The sequence below is a fragment of the Pristis pectinata genome, chromosome 8 (assembly GCF_009764475.1).
Source record: "Pristis pectinata isolate sPriPec2 chromosome 8, sPriPec2.1.pri, whole genome shotgun sequence".
In the NCBI taxonomy this organism is placed as follows: domain Eukaryota; kingdom Metazoa; phylum Chordata; class Chondrichthyes; order Rhinopristiformes; family Pristidae; genus Pristis; species Pristis pectinata.
Genome location: NC_067412.1, coordinates 85,899,656 through 85,919,665, shown reverse-complemented (window position 1 = coordinate 85,919,665; position 20,010 = coordinate 85,899,656). Strand labels below are relative to the sequence as shown.

The following is a 20,010-nucleotide window of genomic DNA, read 5'->3' as shown; positions in this document are numbered from 1 at the left end:
AGATTTATGATCAAGTAAGTGGAGATACGGAAAATGACTCAATCACTTAAAGAACACAATGTGCAAAATAAACATGAAGATTTAACTTCGTGATATTTATGTTTGGATGGTTTCATTTTATTCCATTAGTCGATCTCACTCTAATCTTGAAACCACAGAATAGTTGGTTGTAACCTGTGGCTGCAAAATTGAATGTCACCTCATTTTATAGCATAGTGATACTGTGCCTGGTACTTAATGCTACACTGATATGCTTCAACTATATCTTCATAGACGAGTTCTGTATCCAGATGGGTTCTGAGCAGAGACCACCCCCCCCCCCCCCCAACCAGTTGCATAGGTCTTGTTTGTGTGAAAATGATTGTCCTGTTATATGTAGTGACTTAAAATGATAACTTTAAAAATCATTTTAATTAAAGGTTGCCAGAGAGAGGACAGTAAAATGATACTGCCAAGGACAATTGGTGACATTGTCAGAAAGCACTGTTTGTACAAAGGCATTGAGAACAGGATTGGTAAGACAGCCAAACTGTTCAGTCTGGCATAATTCCAAATTTCATTGAAATACTTGAAAGCATATTGTTATTTCTAACCAAAACAACCTTCACTGGAGTGTAGATACACTTCAGGTTCTCTTGAGCATCCATTAACCACTGACCATTAATGGACACACGTGACACTGCACATGCTGTAACCTGGTGCAAAAAAAAAACTGCTGGAGATAGTTAGTAGGTCAGGCAGCATCGATGGAGGCATGGTAGTGTAGCGGTTAGCGCGACGCTATTACAGCGCCAGCAATCAGGGTTCGATTCCCGTCGCTGTCTGTAAGGGGTTTGTACATTCTCCCGTGACTGCGTGGATTTCTGCCGGGTGCTCCGGTTTCCTCCCACATTCTAAAGACATACGGGTAAGTTAATTTGGGATTTAAAATGGGCGGAAGGGCCTGTTACCATGCTGTAAATTTTTTTAAAAAGTCAACATTTTGGATTGAGACACTGTATCAGGATGACCCAAAACAACCCCTTCACAGATGCTGCCTGACCTGCTGAGTTCCTCCAGCAGTTTGTTTTTTGCTCAAGAAATGATGGATGATGTACCAGTGATGTGTAAACATGGATTTACACATCAATGAAATGCTTCAAATTTGTTTCTTTTCCTTCAATCGCTATTATCATGTATTCATTATATATTAAAATTCGTACATGCTGCTTGATCCTTAAGTTATATTCCTGTATCATTGATTTATCATGACTGCTGCATTACTATATTTTCTTGCTTTGTCCTAATAATGCTGCTGCTAAGCTCATTGGTGCGAGTGACTACAGTTAACTTTAAATTCACTCTGAAACTTGCTTGTTTCCTGCACCATTGTTTTGGCCTCTGGCCAGCTGTTTGCTTGAGCTCCCACTCAGCCTTGTTGTTTCCTGGGAATCTACAAAAATTACCGGCTTCAGGTGAACTCTTGAGTCTAGGGCACGTTTCAGCTTCCACTATTAATGTTTGGATTCACAAACAGAAAGGGCCCCCAAGGCACAGAGAGGGCCCAAGCATTTGGAAAGCAGGAGGGGTGGTTGTCTCCGATGTGCTATCGTGAGTAGATACAAATAAACATGATACTTCATTTTTTTTGTACTTCATGCACCTTACTTAAGAATATTGTATTTAAACAGTTATAGTTAAACTATAATTGGACATATTAAGATTGGTCTCATTCTTAATTCTTACAGGAGCCTGAAGTCCCACACCACCAGGTTCAAGAACAGCTACTTCCCTTCAACTATTCGGTTCTTGAACCAACCGGCAAAACCCTAATCACTACAGCTTAGTAACAATATGATCACTTTGCACTAAAATGGACTTTTTGGGTTCTAATTGTGTTCTTTCTTGTAAAAGTTGTGTATAATTTATGCTTCATTTATATTTTTCTTGTGAGTGCTGTTTATACACGTGCCTGTAATGCTGCTGCAAGTAAGTATTTCATTTCACCTGTGCATACATATACTTGTGTATATGGCAATAAATTTGATTTCTTGAATGATACTTAAAATGTATGTGTGAATTTATTTCTCTGGAATCTGCTGTGCAGATGTGACTGTGAGGATTCAAAGATTTACAAGGATGTTGCCAGGGATGAAGGCATTGGGTGATGAGGAAGGATTGGCTAGGCTAGGATTGTTTTCTATAAAATAAAGGGAGTTTGAGGGGAGATTTCATCGACATTCTCAAAATTATGAGAATCCTAGGTAAGGGGGAATGGGAAGGACCTATTTCCGTTGGCAGAGAGGTCAAGTTAGATATAAGTTAAAAGGGGAGTGGTTGTAATATTTTTTCATCCAGATAATGGTAGATGCGCAGAACTCTGCCAAAGCAGGAATTGTCATCATATTTAAAATACCTGATGAGCACTTGATGTACCATACTCCATCAGGCCTCCTGACTGAGAGTTGGAGAGTGGGATTGGTCTAAATTCTTTTTCACTGGTGTGGATATGATGGGCTGAATCATCTCTTCCTGTGCTATAAATTTAAATGATTTATGATTCTGCAAACCAGAAGTCAACATCCTTCACAGACGCACAGAAAGGACTTCATTCAGCCAGTCGAAACAGTGACAGCTCTAAATAGTGCCACTCCCCTGGCCTCTTTCCATAGGAATGCAAATTATTTTGTTTCATCCAGTTTTCTTTTGAACACCATCTGCCTTTCTCCCTACCCCCAACAGTGCCTTCCAGACCCTAACCACTTGCTGCTAAAAGAAGCTGTTCTTCATGTCATTTCTGGTTCTTTTTGTGAATCAACTTCATTCTAATTCCCTTAGTTTTTAATACCTCTGCCAAGGGAAGCAATTTCTATCTACTCTGCCTTTAGCTTTCATAGTTATAATCACCTCTATAAGATTTCCTCACCACCTCCTCGGTTCTAAGGAAAACAACGCTGACCTCTCCAGTCTACCCCCACAATTAAAGTTTATATCTAGAATCATTTTTGTAAATCCCTTCACAATCTTTTCCAAAGCCTTCATGTCTTTCCTAAAGAGTGGCACCCAGAACTGAACACAGTTGTCGCTTATCCTTCTAAGTGTATCTTGCCCTTCTGGTACATCCACTGAACAACCCATCACATCTTCCTTTAGCATTTTCTTCCTCTTGCACATGTTTAGCTCAAAAGATCAAAGCCAAATTTTTTCTTCCCTTTTCTGTTGTAAAAATAAGTTTCCTGAGCTTAGTAAGACTTATTATGAAGAAATAAAGAGATCAATGTTCATGCAAAAGGACAAGATTGTGCCTTTAGATGCTTAAGTAAAAGTAAAGGTGAGAGATCATTTATTTGAAATGTTAGCTCACGTTTCCCTCTCTTTCCACAGATCTTGCCTGACCTGCTAAGTATTTCCAGCAGGCTTTTTTCATTTCAAATTCCCAGTGTCAGGTCCCACCCATAAGGTGTTGTTTAAAATGGACATATTTGGGAATTCTCCTGACTTCCCTGAGTTGAAAGAAGTACAACATAATGTAAATGTGACGGATGGTGGCAGAAGACAATCTTCTCTTTTTGCATGACTGTTTATATGTGTAGCCTAGGAAACATGAGATTATATAAAGTGGTTGCATATGCCAGAGAAAGGGGCTCATACAATAGAATGGTGGTGGCTGGGATAGTTTATGTGGGAAATGAAATTTATACCACATCAAAGCAATAGATGGTGGGCTGATTCATATCTGTTCAATTATGCACTTAATTTAGTAATATTAGTACTTTCTTGGCCTTGAAGATGTTCCTTTAATCACCTCACTTGTTTAAGAACATCTTTTATTAAACCTTTTGATTTGGAATGTTTTAAGCATCATAGATTTTTGCAATAGAAATCCCAGTGGCTAAAAAGTTATCATTGTGAGCATACAGATCATTTTCACAAGTGTTAATCAGTGGGATGGGTCTGCGTTCAAAGTGAGTGTGGCCAGCCATGAATTAATCTGAAGCACAGATACTGTTGCTATTTTCATTTTTGGCACAACATGGTGGGCCGAAGGGCCTGTATTGTTCTACGGTTCTATTAGATACTACTGTTAAACTGGTAGTTTCTCACACTGGGGCTACTGGAGGTACTGTTTAAATAGGTCTGTTTTTACAAAGACTACAATAGCCCTTTGATCTGCAAATTTGACAGATCCAATCCAGCACCTGCTATTAGTTGGAAATACCCGTTTTGCCAGATTAATGAATGTTTTGTCAGAATGTTAATCCTGGCATTCAAGGATTAACCTTTCAGTTTTTTTTACAAGATGCATTTAATTTTACTATACATTTGTCCAAAAAAAATCATTAGTTTTCATGCAAGTACCCAGAATTACAGAGCCAGCGATTGGGGTTCAATTCCCGTTGCTGTCTGTAAGAAGTTTGTACATTCTCCCGTGTCTGCGTGGGTTTCCTCCGGGTGCTCCAGTTTCCTCTCACATTGCAAAGATGTACAGGTAGGTTAATTGGGTTTAAAATGGGCGGCTCAGACTCATTGGGCCGGAAGGGCCTGTTACCACGCTGTAAATAAAATTTAAAAAAAAATTTTAAAATATCAAAGTCCTTGAACAAGTAAAGAATTTAAACACAGAAAGACAGCAATATGAACAAACACATGCTTCTAAAAGAAAACTAAAGGCAGCAGAATAAAATATGTAAAACAATGCAAATCTGCCAAGACATAAATGTCTTTCATGGTTTATCATTTATATTATCTGAAATTATAAGGGAGGCAAATACATTTGTATTATAAATAATAAATGAGATATATTTGTTACAATAGAAATGTCCTAATTTCAAAAGGGCGGTGCTCCAGCAGGTTTCCTCACAAACTCCCAAATGATTTCTGTTTCTTGTACTCTTTGAAATGAAAATTAATCTCACAACAGGATTCAGTTTCCTTTTGTTACCTAATTTGCAGATTTTTACGTCTAATCTGATAATGTCTTTGCATCAATCTTTCTCCAGTTCTCAAACAATTAATTATTAACTAACACATTACTGTAGTTACGGCTGGGAATGAAATTCCTTTGGCTATTAAAAATTTAATGTTATCTGGTGCTGTAGGTGTAAAGTCAATGAATTATTGACAGTACATTCTCTGCCAAATTTAAAACTTGAGAATTGAAACATTACAAATAATTGTTTTTATAGTGTGATGGCCTCAACAGATTGTTGGTTTTGCTAAAATTTATGAAATGTCAAGAAAACTATTGACTATACTGAAGTGTACAATTCCATTGTAGGGTAAAATAGTTCTGAGAATTTAGCAAAGAGGAATTATTCTCAAAATCATACATATAAGAAATTTAATGAGAATTTGTAGATTATACCTTTATCATGTTAAGATTCTTATCTTCCAATAATTGCTTTTTAAAAATTTTAATCAAAGGAACATATTTTCTGTTAATCAGATTGTGGATTAACATTAACATTTAACTCAGTTAGATGCTTATCATAACTCTGCTCTGACCCAACAAAAAGCCTTAATGTCAGCTTTAGAATTGCAGTGGTGTGAAATGTTTGTTTCTCAGCAGTGATCTTCTTTGAGGCTCCTTTAATCAATTTAAGAGATTTAGTGTCAAATTACAGAAAATGCTAGTCCACAATTCTGACAAAATGGCTTCATTCATGCTCCTTAAACCCGATTTTATTTAGGATCTTTATAAGCTTCTCATAATTCTGGTGTAGATTGGCAAATACATTCCAAAGATGAAAGGGCATTGTTTTAACCCACAGTGCTACATAACCGGAAACTATCCTTCACACCTAGTCAATCCACATTGATGAGGGAGAACTAGGTAAAAGGAAAAGCATACACACTCCATGCAATTAAATATGTGTGTAGTTCGAGAGGTTTTGATCATTCCTAAGGTGAGGTTGCTACAAGCAAGGATAACATTTGTTGCCTTTCTAAAAACTAAGTAGATTAATAGACTGAGCAGATGGATAGATTGTTCACTGGGGCTTTCCAAGAGCCAATCGTCTTGTTTTGATATTGGAATTACTGATAGATCAAACAAGGTGAGAGCATCAGGTTTCCTTACATAAAGGAAATTAGTGAAGCAGTTTTGTTATATTTCAACTTCATGTTTACTTCTACTATGGTATATTCTTTGATTTCCAAACTGAAGAACTGAATTCAACTTCCGAAATTTCCATGATAGGATCCATATTTACGTTCCGAGTGATTAGTCCAGACCTCGTTCTATTCTGTAACCATAGTTTGCAGATAATATCCAGGTTGCCTTCGATCAGTTCAGGCAACCTGATCTCATTTGTATTTTATCCCACAGTCCATTCCAGTGTAACACCCAGACACAGCAATGAACACTGAACATGTTTCCCAGAGAGGTTGGCATGAACATCACGATTAACTCCTGAAATTTACAATGATGTTAAGAGGCCAGTGGACCATAAATAACCCAGTACTACTAGATCTTTTAATATGAGTTCTTCTATTCTGTGAAAGAAATATTGAAATGTATACTATGGATTTTTTTTTAAAAAAGCAGTAAAAAAAAAATCACAATTTCACGTCATTGAAAATAGTTCAATTTTAATTTTATCTTGTTACCTTTTTTAATGATGTCCCACTGTAAAGGCCTACCTATATTTGCCAATATATTACTGTTTCTATTTGATGATTGTGAGAGTAAAAGAGTTAATGTTTCAGGACAATGACCTTTCCTGGCCTGCCCTTCTGCACTCCTCATTGAACCATGGTTGCATAATACCCCTAACCTGGTTGTGTGCAGCAGTAGTTCAGCCATCTTCTAGTTATTTCAGTGTGGAAACTGTCCAAGTGAAGTTTACAATGCTAACACTATCACTATAACTGGCCTGAAAGGGAAACAGAATCCCACTGTGAAGGCTGCTATCAAAACCTCAGCAAAGGCCACTTAGGGGCTTTGAGAATTTTTGTCTTCATAATGGAAATTTTACAGAATTAAGAAAACTCCCAAAAGGACAACGAGAGGGTAGGAATTTTTCCTGCGTTTGATCTGGACTATGCTGCCTGAGAGGGTGATAGAAGCAGATTCAACAGTATCTTTCAAGGGTTAACTGGAAATATTCTTGAAAAAGAAAACAAGAATTGCAGAGCTATGGGGAAAGAGCAGGGCAGAGCAGTTAATTCAAAGAGTAGGTGCAAGTGTGACTGGACTGCTCCAGTGAGGTAAGTTTCAGTAGGTTTTATGAATAAGTTCTGAGAATTTAGCTGGGGCCTGGGACTTCCATTCACTGCTTTTCTCTGTTTGCACTAAATGATGTTATTGCTCCAGACGAAGACAAGATGGAGGTGAGCCCTGGGAATACCAGAGCTGAAAGTGAATGGTGGAGAGGGAAGGGGCGGCTGGTGGTGGTAGGGGTTGTACTTGGCTCCTGACTTAATTTGAAGCTGAGAGCCAACAAAGGTCTCTAAATCCAAGAGGCATCAAAAAGTAGGCTCTCAATACAAGAGTGCAGAGTATGTCAGGACTCTGATCTACTTATTTTTCAGCATTTATTCTATGCAAACAGCATGAGAAGTAGAGGCAAATGGTTTGTTTGTAACCAGGCCTTGAATTTAGATGCTGATAGATTTGGTTTTTACTGCATTTCATTTTTTTCTCACAGTCTTACAGTTCAGTCATTGTTTGTTTTGTTCTGTACGGATGAACTGATAAGGGAGCTCTTTGTTTCAAACAGGATTTCTTTGACAAGTACAGTTGTATATCATATATGGGTCTGTCATGGCACATTTAAACAAAGATAATTTTAAATATGAGTCATCTATTATCTAACAGCTTCACAAACCTCTTCTTCTTTAGCAATCCCAGGCTCAAGGATGACTTTCTTCCAGCTGCTTCTGTGGGTTCTGAGGTGACTGAAGAGGTCAGTGCAAGATATTCAGTCTCTGCCAGAGCTGGGATATGGTGGACTCCTTCACCCATTTACGGTGGGCTTCTGTGTACTCCCAAAGAATTTGCTTGAGCTTCTCAGTGCCGCTCCGAATGCTCCTTCTACATTTTGAGTGGCCATGATCCAGGGATTTCAAGCTAGGTGCATTAGAGTCAAAGAACTGTACAGCACACCTACCACTCACCTACCCACTAGGGACAATTTACAGTAGTCAATTAACCTACCAACTCATACAAGAATGTGCAAATTCCACACAGACAGCACCAGAGGTTTGGATTGAACCTGGTTTGCTGGAGATGTGAAGCAGAACCTCTACTAGCTGTGTCACTGGAAGTTGCACCATAAACTTCCTGTTTGAATATTCTATGCCCTCGCTAATGAAGGCAGGTATCTCATACGACTTCTTCACCACCCTATCCATCTGCATTGCCACCTTCAGGGACCCTTGGACTTGTACACTCTGGCAGAAACCCAGGGGGGATAGGTACATGGAGGGGAGGGTCTTAGAGGGATATGGGTCGAATGCAGGAAATTGGGACTAGCTGGGTAGGCACCGTGGTTGGCATGGACTCCTTAGGCTGAAGGACCTGTATCTGTGCTGTATTGCTCTATGTCTAATGCCTCCCTATAATTTTGTAAACCTTAATCAGGTTCCTCTTCAGCCTCATCTTTTAATATCTTTATTAGTCACATGTACATCGAAACACACAGTGAAATGCATCTTTTGCATGGTGTTCTGGGGGCAGCCTGCAAGTGTCGCCACGCTTCCGGCGGCAACATAACATGCTCACAACTTCCTAACCCGTACGTCTTTGGAATGTGGGAGGAAACCAGACCACCCGGAGGAAACCCACGTAATCATGGGGAGAATCATACAGACAGCAGAGGGAGGATGTGCAAACAGCACCAGAGATCACAACCGAACCTTGACTGCTGGAGCAATTAGACAGCACACTACCTGCGGTGACACCGTGCTGTCCTTCCATCACAAATTGGATTTGAGAGACCATTCAAATCTAGGAGAAAGCATGAGTTGCGTTTTAGGTGAGAATCACTGTTGTAAGCATATTTAAGGAAAAGTATAATTAGCTGTGTCTCCTTGGCTGTGTCACACATTTAAAATAGCACTTCTACCTGGAATGATAGGAGCTATTCATCAGCCAAAATCTATTTTTGCTCCTGAATTAAGCTTAACATATGGTTAAATGACAATCCTTTGAAAAGATTTTTGTCAAGATAGAGTTCAGGGCCTTTTGATGTTAGAAAAATCCGTAGATCTTCAAAATACTCAGCTGGCCAGGTGCTGTCTGTGGAGAGAGAAACAGGATTAGCATTTCAGGTCCATTACATTTCATCTGCCAACTGTGTTTCTCTCTCCGCAAGTATTTTCTGAACTGATGAATATTTCTGGCATTTTCTGTTCTGAGATTATCCTTGAAATTAGAGAATTTACATTATATTTTCTGATAATTCTGGCTGCTGTGTGTAAGGAGTTTGTACAGTCTCCCTGTGGTTACGTGGGTTTCCTCCAGGTGCTCCAGTTTCCTCCCACATTCCAAAGACATACAGGTTAGGAAGTTGTGGGCATGTTATGTTGGCGCCGGAAGAGTGATGACACTTGCGGGCTGCCCCCAGAACGCTATGCAAAAGATGTATTTCACTGTGTGTTTCAATGTACATGTGACTAATAAAGAGGAGGCTGAAGAGGAACCTGATTAAGGTATACAAAATTATAGGGAGGCATTAGTCAGAGCAATACGGCACAGATATAGGCTCTTCAGCCCAAGGAGTCCATGCCAACCATGGTGCCCACCCAGCTAGTCCCAATTTCCTGCATTCAACCCATATCCCTCTAAGATCCTCCCTTCCATGTACCTATCCAAGTGCTTCTTAAATGACACTATTGTACCTGCCTCAACCACTTCCTCTGGCAGCTTGTTCCACATACTCACCACCCTGTGTCTGAAAAAGTTGCCCCTAAAGTCCCTTTTAAGTCTTTCCCCCCTCACCCTAAATCTATGCCCCCTAGTTTTGGACTCCCCTACCCCGGGAAAAGACTGTTACTGTCCACCTCTCATAATTTTAAACATTTCTATAAGGTTGCCCCTCATTCTCCTACGTTCCAAGGAATAAAGACTCAGCCTGGCCAATCTCTCATTATAACTCGGGCCCTCTAGTCCTGGCAACATCCTCGTGAATCTTTTCTACACTCTTTCCAGTTTAACCACATCGTTTCTATAACAGGGTGACCAAAACTGTACACAGTACTCTAAGTGCAGCCTCACCAACAACTTATACAACTGCAAAATAATGTCCCAACTCCTATACTCAAGGTCCTGACTGATGAAGGCCAGCGTGCTAAATGTTTTTTTTCACCACTTTTTTTTTACTTATGACGCTGCTTTCAACAAACTATGCATTTGTACTCCTAGGTCCCTCTGTTCCATTACATTCCCTAGTGCCCTACCATTCACAGTACAAGTCCTACACTGGTTTGACTTTCCAAAATGCATCACCTCACACTTATCTGTATTGAAATCCATTTGTCACTCCTCGGCCCACTTCCTTAACTGATCAAGATCTCTCTGTATCTACGATAATCTTCTTCACTATCAACAGCACCTCCTAATTTTGTGTAATCTGCAAACTTACTGATCAAGCCTTGTGCATTTGCATCCAAATCATTTATATAAATAACAAATAACAAGGGTCCCAACCCCAGCGGCACACCACGTCACCAGTGTCCATTTCCGAGAGACTTTCAACCACCGCCCTCTGCTTCCTGCCTCCAAACCGATTTCAAATCCTCCTAACTAGCTCTCCCTGGATTCCATGGGACCTAACCGTCCAGACCAGCCTGCCATGTGGAACCTTGTCGATGGCCTTGTGAAAGTCCAAATAGTCAACATTCACTGCCCTACCATCATCTACTTTTTTGGTTACCTCTGCAAAAAACTCCAAAAGGCTCATCAAGCACAACTTCCCACACACAAAGCCGTGTTGACTCCTCCTAATCAGACGATCTATCCAAATGCTGGTAGATCCTGTTCCTCAATTCCTTCCAGTAACTTTCCCACCACTGACGTCAGGCTGACCAGCCTGAAGTTCCCTGGCTTGACCTTGCTACCCTTCTTAAACAATGGAATAACATTAGTCACCTTCCAGTCTTCCGGAACTTCACCAGTGACAAACGATAAAGCAAATATCTCTGCAAGGGCCTCCGCAATTTCTTCTCTAGTCTCCCACAAAGTCCGAGGATGCACTTGGACAGGCCCTGGGGGTTTATCCACCTAAATGTGCTGTAAGGCTGCAAATACCTCCTCTCTGGTAAAATGAATGTTCTCCAGAACATCTCCACTTCTTTCACTTAACTCTTGAGCAACCATGACTTCCTCCTCAGTAAACATGGAGGAAAAATAGTCATTAAAAATCCCACCCATCTCCTGCAGCTCAAGACATAGGTAGCCCTGCTGATCTCTAAGGAGACCTACTCTCTCCCTCGCCACCCTTTTACTCTTAATATAGCTATAGAACCTCTTGGGATTTCGCTTAACCGTACCTGCCAGGTTCATCTCATACTCTTTGCCCCCTCGATTTCCCTCTTGAGTATTTTTTTTTATATAGTCATCAATTGATTCACTTGCCCCAACCTCCTAAACCCAATGAATGTTTCCTTCTTTTTTCCTGACCAGAGCCTCAGTCTCTCGTCAGGAAAGGTTCCCTGAACTTGCCAGGTTTACCCGGCACCCTAACAGGAACATGCTGCTCCTGGACTCTTCATATCACACTCTTAAAAGCCTCCTATTTGCTATTTGTTCCTTTCCCTTCAAACAGGCGCACCCAGTTGACCTCTGCTAGATTCTGCTTAATTCCCCCAAAATTAGCCCTGCTCCAGTTTAGGACCCTAACCTGTAGATCCTATCCTTTTCCATCACTATCTTAAAACTAATAGAATTATGGTCACCAGAGTCAAAGTGCTCCCTGACTGCCACTTCCGTTACTTGCCCTGCCTTGCTCCCCAAGAGAAGATCCAGTATTGCACTTGATAGGATAAATGATAGGAAACTTTTCCCCATAACATAGACGTCTAAAATTGGAGGGCATAGGTTTAGGTATAAGGGGCAAGAGGTTTAAAGGAGATCCAAGGAAGAAATTTTTCACCCAGTTGGTTAGAATCTGACACTCAGCGTGTGAAGGGTTGGTGGAGGCAGAAACTCACAACATTTAAAAAAAATATCCAGACAAGCATTTGAATCATAGAAGTTGATGGACCAAATGCTAGTTGATGGAATTAGTACGGATGGGGATGAGATGGTCAGGATGGACACACTGGGCCAAAGGGACCGTTTCTCTGCTCTATGAGGTTCTCCAGTTTCTTCCCACATCCCAAAGAAATTCTGGTTAGGTTAATTGGCTACAGTAGAAATTACCCCTAGTGTTGGGAGAATCATTGGGGAAGAGGGGTGTTAATAGTCATGCACATTAGAATAGGTTACAGGGAAATAAATTGGTTGAGGTGATTATTCTGAGAGCTGGCAGAGATTCAACAGGCCACTTGGACTTTTACGGAGAAAAAAGACTGCAGCTGCTGGAATCTGGAGCAAAAAAAAGTGCTGGAGGAACTCAGCAAGTTGGGCAGGATCTGCAGAGGGAAATCGGACAGTTGATGTTTTGCTCCAAGATCCTTCATCTAGATTGCCTTTGAGGAATTGTCCTAAGTTGCCTCCTTGAACCAGGCTCCCTGTGCTGAATGACTTTAAGCTTCTTGAAGGTGCCAGTGCTAAACTCTTCCAGGCACCAAGAGTACTCCATCAGACCTTTGCCATGAACTGATGCTGGAGGAAAGGCTTTGATACAGTATACATATGATTAATTTACTGTGGTTTCTAGTCAGTAGTGACACACAGGTTGTTGATGGTGGAGGTGGCAATGCCAACCTTTGAAGTTATGAGAATTTAAGAAATTAGTTCTGTGACAAGAGCTCCAGGTATTCGTGAACTATGCTCAGTAAAATTTCATGAAAATTCCACTTTGCTGAATGAGATTTCAAATTCCATGCCAAATCAGCTCAACTTATCTAATGCTTTGGCCCTTAAAAAAAAATTGGGCATGGTAATTCCAAATTATTTTAGTTAATTCATTTTACATTTGACATTTTAGTCTCTACCTTTATATTGTTTGTATGTCCCAAACTATATTCACATTAGAATATTAACGTGTGATTTTTACCTCCTGGTTTGTTTTGAGAATTTTTCCAACATGATTGGCTATTCAGCCAGTTTGCTACAACTTTTCTCCACTCCAGTACAATTGAATAAGCTTATGCTTTGGGAATTTTTGATGGATCAGCTTTGGGTAATTTTGGAAGGCAGCCAATACTATAGCAATGTACTAAGATTGTCTTATCAGAAAAGAAGTGCATAAAGAAAATTATTACATTGACTCTGGTATATTGCTTTACTGCTATGTGGATATTCAATAAAATGTAATTAAAACACAAATTTAGTTGGTTTTAAGATCCTTCCCGGTAGTGCATGCGATAACAGCGTATTGCTACTGGTTTTTGGCAACCAAACTTTTTGTTTTAGAGTAGGTTCCAAGATAACCAAACACAATTACCCCCAACCTATTAAATACACAACTAGAGCAGCTGGGAACGGGATCCCTCGGCTGTCAGCTCAGCATTGGCATTAGCTGCTTCAACAAATAAGATTCTCACTCATTCTGCTCTACTCAATTATACAAGTACAACTTTTGGAAGGAAAACAATGAAGGGTCAGGGTTAGTGGAAATGGGACTCCACAGATATCTAAACAGTTCATGGAGCAAACACACCAAGACTAGAAGGATCAGGTCAGTAGAATTGTCTTGCCTTAGATTCAGTTATGTTAATTCTTGACTATTTGGACGATCAGTGAGATGAAAATAATAGTTACATTTATAGAATTGAACAATAGCAAAGCAGAAAGTTATTGTAACTCAAGATGTCATCCTTACAAATATATTTGACTTTTGCAAAAATACAGCTATTTTATTCACAAGAGTAATTAAAAAAAAATATACATAAAGATGTAGGGAGAAATATCAGGCAGGTCTTCATTTATTCACTTAGTTATAAGAACATTCTAGACATTTTGACTGCATGACAACCTAATCATCAACTATTGTAGATGCATAGCCTTGTTACATTGCACATCAGAATCATTCAGCAAAGAATCATTAACTGAATTACCAACGACCAAAACTGGTTTGTGACTGAAACGTGCGTGAAGATAGTTATAAATGCATGGTCTACAATAATAACTTAGCAGCAATTAATCGAGATTCAAAAGGGGAAAATCTTACAATGAATAATCCACAGAAACACTGCAGCTATCTTTTGAAAGAGCTAGGCCTGCATGCATGGAAAAGTAAATACAAGTGCTTAAAAAAAAGACAATGTTATGATTGCAACAGGCTTTTTCTTACAACTATAGATCAATGATTTGGACTAATAAATCTAGTACAAATTGGTCAAATGCAGTGATCCCAAATTAGGAAAGGCACTGGAACCAGAGTTAGGATTATATGTGTGCCTGTGTAGAGAAAACAGATAAAAGGACAAGAATTTTGAACAGGAAGATAGAATGATCAAATTATATTGGAATATCCAAGAATAAAGCTCAAAATCACATAGGAGACTAAATTGACTTTAAAAATCTGCATCAACATCTTGCAACCAGTGTCAGGTGCTTTAGCAGTATACAAGCCCAGTAAAATGAAGCAATTAGTACCTTTTAAATCAATTTTCTCCATTTCTGAAGACACCTGGACACATGGGTGCAAGGCAACCCCTAACCTTTAGCACTGTGCCAATCTTCATGTATGATCTTATCCATTAGTTTCCATTTGATTTTATTAGTTTTACAAAAGTTAAAGCTGGAAAACCCAACATGTCAACAATAACACTTGCAGTACATACATGGCCATTATGAGGTGTGATAAATAGAGGCTGCACTGTGGCTTCTTTTTAATCCATCCCCTTCAGTGACCTTGTACTGTTGACATTCTGTGGTTGAATTTTTCTGAAACTGCAAGTCATCCAGTAGTTAACAATATATGTCAAGGACAATTAAGAATGGGCAATAAACACATTTGTACCTAAATTGTCAACATCCCAGGAACCAAAATCTCAATCCTTTTCCAATCTCAAATTCACACATTCTTACAACCCAGATGCAGTAGCTGTGGGTTATTTAGTCTCTCACCAGTTCAGTGATGCTTAATCCAATTGATTTGTTTAATGTTGCTAAGAATGCAGCCCCAGCAATGTAGCTGGTATCCTCCAGCCTGTGCATCTTGGAGATACCTTCAATCCAAGGCCCATTCTGCAGCAAATAAAGCAACTCATTCCATGATGAGTGCTTCAAGAGGGACCTCTGTATAAAATGAAGACAGCAACTATCAGCAATTGTGCTAAGAAACTGGTTTTATTTACACAGATCCATGGGGTGGAGAAGGTTCACCCTTCAACTCCACAGGAACAGTTTACACAACCGGCTGCCATATAACTGTCAAATTAAGAGAAGTGGCCATCAGCAATCAAAATGTTTGATGATAATAAATACAGATTTATATATTTGCTATTTTACAAAAATGCAACAAAGACATTAAAATACCAATATAGAGTTTTAAAGCATGCCAAAAAATGACTGTACTTCACTAGCAAAATTGCCTAAACAGTGATGAAATATTTCAACACATGGCAAGATTTTGTCCTTGAGTATATTACAAATGAAATAAAGGTTACTTCTGATTCACCAAATCTCTGGCAACCTATTTTCATGTTTCTCACGACCTACATGTTTAACCCATCAACTTATTTCCCTGTAACCCATTTTCTCAGACACCTGTCAATTTGCCTCTACTTCTTCTACCAGCTACTTACACTGGGGTAATTTACAGGAGCCAAAAACCAGTAATCTTTTGGATGCAGGGGGTCACAGGGAGAATATGTCAACTCCACACAGGCAGCATACAAGGGCAGGTTTGAACCTGGTTTGCTGAAGCTGCAAGTAAGCAGTACTAACTGCTGCATCATTGTGCTTACCCCTCTCGTCGATTACATCTCATTGCAAACACCAGATGCCCCTCTGCAACTTATTTTCCAAGTGGATAATTAGATGTTGTGGTCCAAAACAGTCAAACCCCATTTGCTTATTGCGATTCAACCAGTTGCTTCCTGCAGGGGATTCTCCAAGAAACATAAACCCCTCCCTCCTCACAATCCCTCCCAATCCTGGCTGACTGGCTATAACTTGGGAAAGAGGGGGGGCAATAAGCATGAGACTGAGTGAGTTCTGTAATATTTAGAGCAAAAGGGGTGTTATATAAAAAGGACAAATCTTTCTTAAATAGGTTTCCAAAAAAAAATTGCTGTCAAAAGAAACTGATGGATGAAAATCACTCCACTAAAAAATCACTGATGAATTGGTGCTGATTCAGAGCAAAGATTGTTAAAGTACAGTCCATAATTGGAGATGGCAGTATTCAGTATTTGAAATCATGGCCTACACCATCTGTAGCAACAATCTTTTTTCTAAAAAACAGATAATGAAACAATGGCATTTCATCCTCAAATATTTGGAAATTGTTCACTGGAAAATATAGTGCTAAAAACCAACCTGAAAAAAAGATGTCCTTGTTTGGAAACATGGGTTTTTAGATGTCAGATGGCTTCATGGATCACAGCCTGAGGCACATTTGAGGACATCGCTCAACTTTACATCATCTTTGGCCTCTTGATTGTTTTCCAGAAGCAGTGATGAAAGCGGAGGTGTGATGTCACTATAATGTCAACACACTCTCTATATCGATAGTCAATATAATAGCTGGGAAAAATATCAAGGCTGTCCTTGCCTGGTACATCAATTCCAGTAGGGATCATTGGACAACATTCAAAAAAAAACTGAGTTGTGTTTCTCAACCCAAAGATACTTGTGCAACATAACAACCAGTTCAGAAATGCAACACAATGAGCAGTGTAAAACCAGAAACCTCAAAACATTCACTACAATATCACAATAAAATGTCTAACTCGTCCTCCCATTTACAAACATTAAATAAAGGACTATTCACAATGTACAGCAGTTTACAGCAAGTGATTCACCACAAACACTTTAAGTAGACTGTGTATATGGATGTTCAGAATGCTGCTCTAAAGAACCAGCTTTCAGAAAGATACATCCTCAAATATTTTATACCTGGATATATATAAAAACATTGAAATCATGTTGTTTATACTAGTCCCTGACCTGTTTCATTCCAATGTGCGATTATAAATGTCCAACATTTAAACTTTCATTAAACATTTCACATCAGCTACTCCTTATAATATTCTTAAGGTGGTTGGGGGGGGGGGGGGGTGGGGGTTGGTGTGGTAGAGGAGGGCTACATTTACTGATGAAGCAAACTGTGATACTCAGTGGACAAAGCCTGGGCGGAGTTTATAGTGGACTCAATTGGAATTAGTGGCTAAAATCTTACAAATGCTGTTCACAAATGTGGCTCATTAGACGGATGCCAAATGCTTCACTTTTGGCATGAATTGTCTCTGGCATAGCCTCAGTGAAAACCTGCGGCTGGTGAATTGGCTTTAACATTGAAACAGAATAATATATACAGGGATGTCAGCCACAAGACCAGATACTGGCAGTATTATTTCAGAAATGCTGTGCAAAGTAAGAAAGGAAAACATTTGTAAAACATAAAACTTATTGAACTGATAAAACTAATAGACCATTTTGCAAGAGGGCTTTCCCCTTTTCCATATCCTTCTTTGCAAATCTATCACTGGAAAACCAAATGGTAGTTGTGCAGATTTGCACTCCCTGGAATTACCAAGCATTCCTGGCTATAGAGCTACTACAGTGCTCCTGCTAATGAATTGCAAATAGTGTACATTTGCTTGGAAGGAGAGGGGAGCAGGAATCCTCATTTGTAGGTCCCACATGGACGGGAACAAGTTGGGTAAAATTCACAGTACAGTAGGACAATGGAAGTACTCAGCTGCCGAAGTCATTTCAGGGCTAAAGATACAAGAGTGAAGATTTATTTTCACAAGTGTCTCTCTTGTGTTACTACATTGACAATAGCAAGGATAACCACACTTGGTCATGAAATGGTTAATTACTTTAGAGGGGCATTTTCTCTCTTCTAAAAGGGTTGACTCGTTCTTGGATAATGCTCCATGGGTGTCAGTTGCTGACCTGCATACCTGTTGTGGCCTCAAGTGGGAACTGAAGATGGGAAAGTGGGGTGTGCAAGAAGGGGGGAGCAGGGCACATATGCAAAAGGGGAGGGAGACAAACTTTTCTATGCAGTTTTCTCAATGCCTACTGGCTCCCATCAGCTAGCCAAATTCTGCTAATCCTTTCATTTTCTAATAGGGCATTTTTTAAAAAATATATACGAAAAGAATCATTTGGTGATGCATTGGTACAAAGCATATTTATAAAATGAACAATTGTATGGTTCAAGTAAAATTTTTGAACAAAGTTTAGGCTTTAAGCAATGCACTGAACCCAGAGATTGCATTGCACCTCAACATCATGTTTGTAGCTATGTAATATGTATATTCAAACAACTATGTCCCAAAACACCCAGCACCATGTTTTCTGAAGGCCAGAAGGATTGTTGTGCTGCAAGAGGACAGAAAAATACCACAGTAGTTGGGGCACAATCTGCCAGATGAAGTGGGGAGGTCAGTGAGTATGTTACTGCGGTTTTGTAAACTACTTAACCAGAATTTTCACAAAGACGACTAAAGCTGTTCACTATTTTTGAATACATTTTTTATCAAGGTCCTGATTTTAAAAATATCTGCCTCCGATCAAGGCATTAGACAATGTAGACTGGTATGGACAGCAACAATTTGTATTTTTAAAAGAAAAAAATTTCCAGCAATGTTCTATACAAACACAAAATAGTTATAGTGCAAACATCACATCAAAAAAAAACCTGGTGACATCACCTGACTAGGGGACTTGAGTAGATCAAGGTGCAGTGGAAAAAACTTTTTTCTTTAAGAATGTGTAAAAGAAAATGATTGAGGTTTTGTTTTAACAAAAAATGATTATTTACACCAATGATAAACTCAATCCTTGCCTCCACTCCCAGCACATATTGTATAACCAGTGGTCCTTATATAACGACAAGCACAAGAATGGGGTAAAAAAATTCAAAAGCCTACATGCAAAAGGACAATCGTCACTAGCAGAAGGCAGGTACATAGTACAACCTTACATACCAATTGCTTGTCTTCAAGCAAGACTGAGTACATTGGCGAAAAACCATTAAGTAGAACATTGTCCTTTTGGTTCATTAATTTATGTTTAAAGTGAGTCACTCATTCACTGGCTTTTAATTTATAGGTACACTACTCTGCAGGCACCAGAAAAATATCCAGGTGTTTGAAGGGTTATTTCCCTCCATACATCCTCTCAATGTCATTGAGGTAGTGGTTCCTTAGTTCCTTCCGCTTGAGCTTGAAGGCATCCGTTACCAATCCCGTTTCTGGCGTCCACGGCTCTGGGCTCAAACGCACCTTGATGGGGACTTCGAACTTCTCCAGTTTACCTGTTGCCAGAGTGCACAAAAATCAGCAACGTCAATGTGCGTGTTCTTTAACTGGACATCTACCCAAAGGGTATTTAAGTCTCTATCCTTCTAATTATACACTGTAACCGGCAATCATAAACTTGCACTTGTGGCAAGGGTAGTCACACCACTGATCACCTCTTCTACCCACCTTGAAATAACTCATGAAAAATTGGGAATATCAGCAGTTGTATTTGCATCCTTCCTCTATTCTCCATTTACTACCTTCTTGGCAGGGCTCTAACCTGCAATCCCGATGCTCCAAAAGGCCACAAAGTGGGCATCTTAATTTTGACACAACTGTTATCCTAAGTATTTTGCACACAATGGCATTCCATTAAAGTGTGAATGTCACATTGGTTGTGCCACCTGTATCTTAAGAGCAGCAACTGATGACCAAACACATGGAACAAATATTTGCGCTTGTTTGGAATTGCTTAAAATAAAACATTGATTGGAT

General features: G+C 39.5%; 1 protein-coding gene across 5 annotated transcripts in view; it reads right to left on the bottom strand.

The window, feature by feature from the left end:
- Positions 1–15,363: 15,363 nt before the first annotated feature.
- acsl4a (acyl-CoA synthetase long chain family member 4a) overlaps positions 15,364–20,010 on the bottom strand; it is a 63,922-nt gene continuing 59,275 nt past the window's right edge. For all 5 annotated transcript variants that reach the window (XM_052020995.1, XM_052020994.1, XM_052020997.1 and 2 more), the window contains exon 16: positions 15,364–19,529. In XM_052020995.1, the coding sequence (XP_051876955.1) occupies positions 19,372–19,529 (158 nt within the window). In that variant the 3' untranslated portion in view covers positions 15,364–19,371. The remainder of the gene's footprint in view (positions 19,530–20,010) is intronic.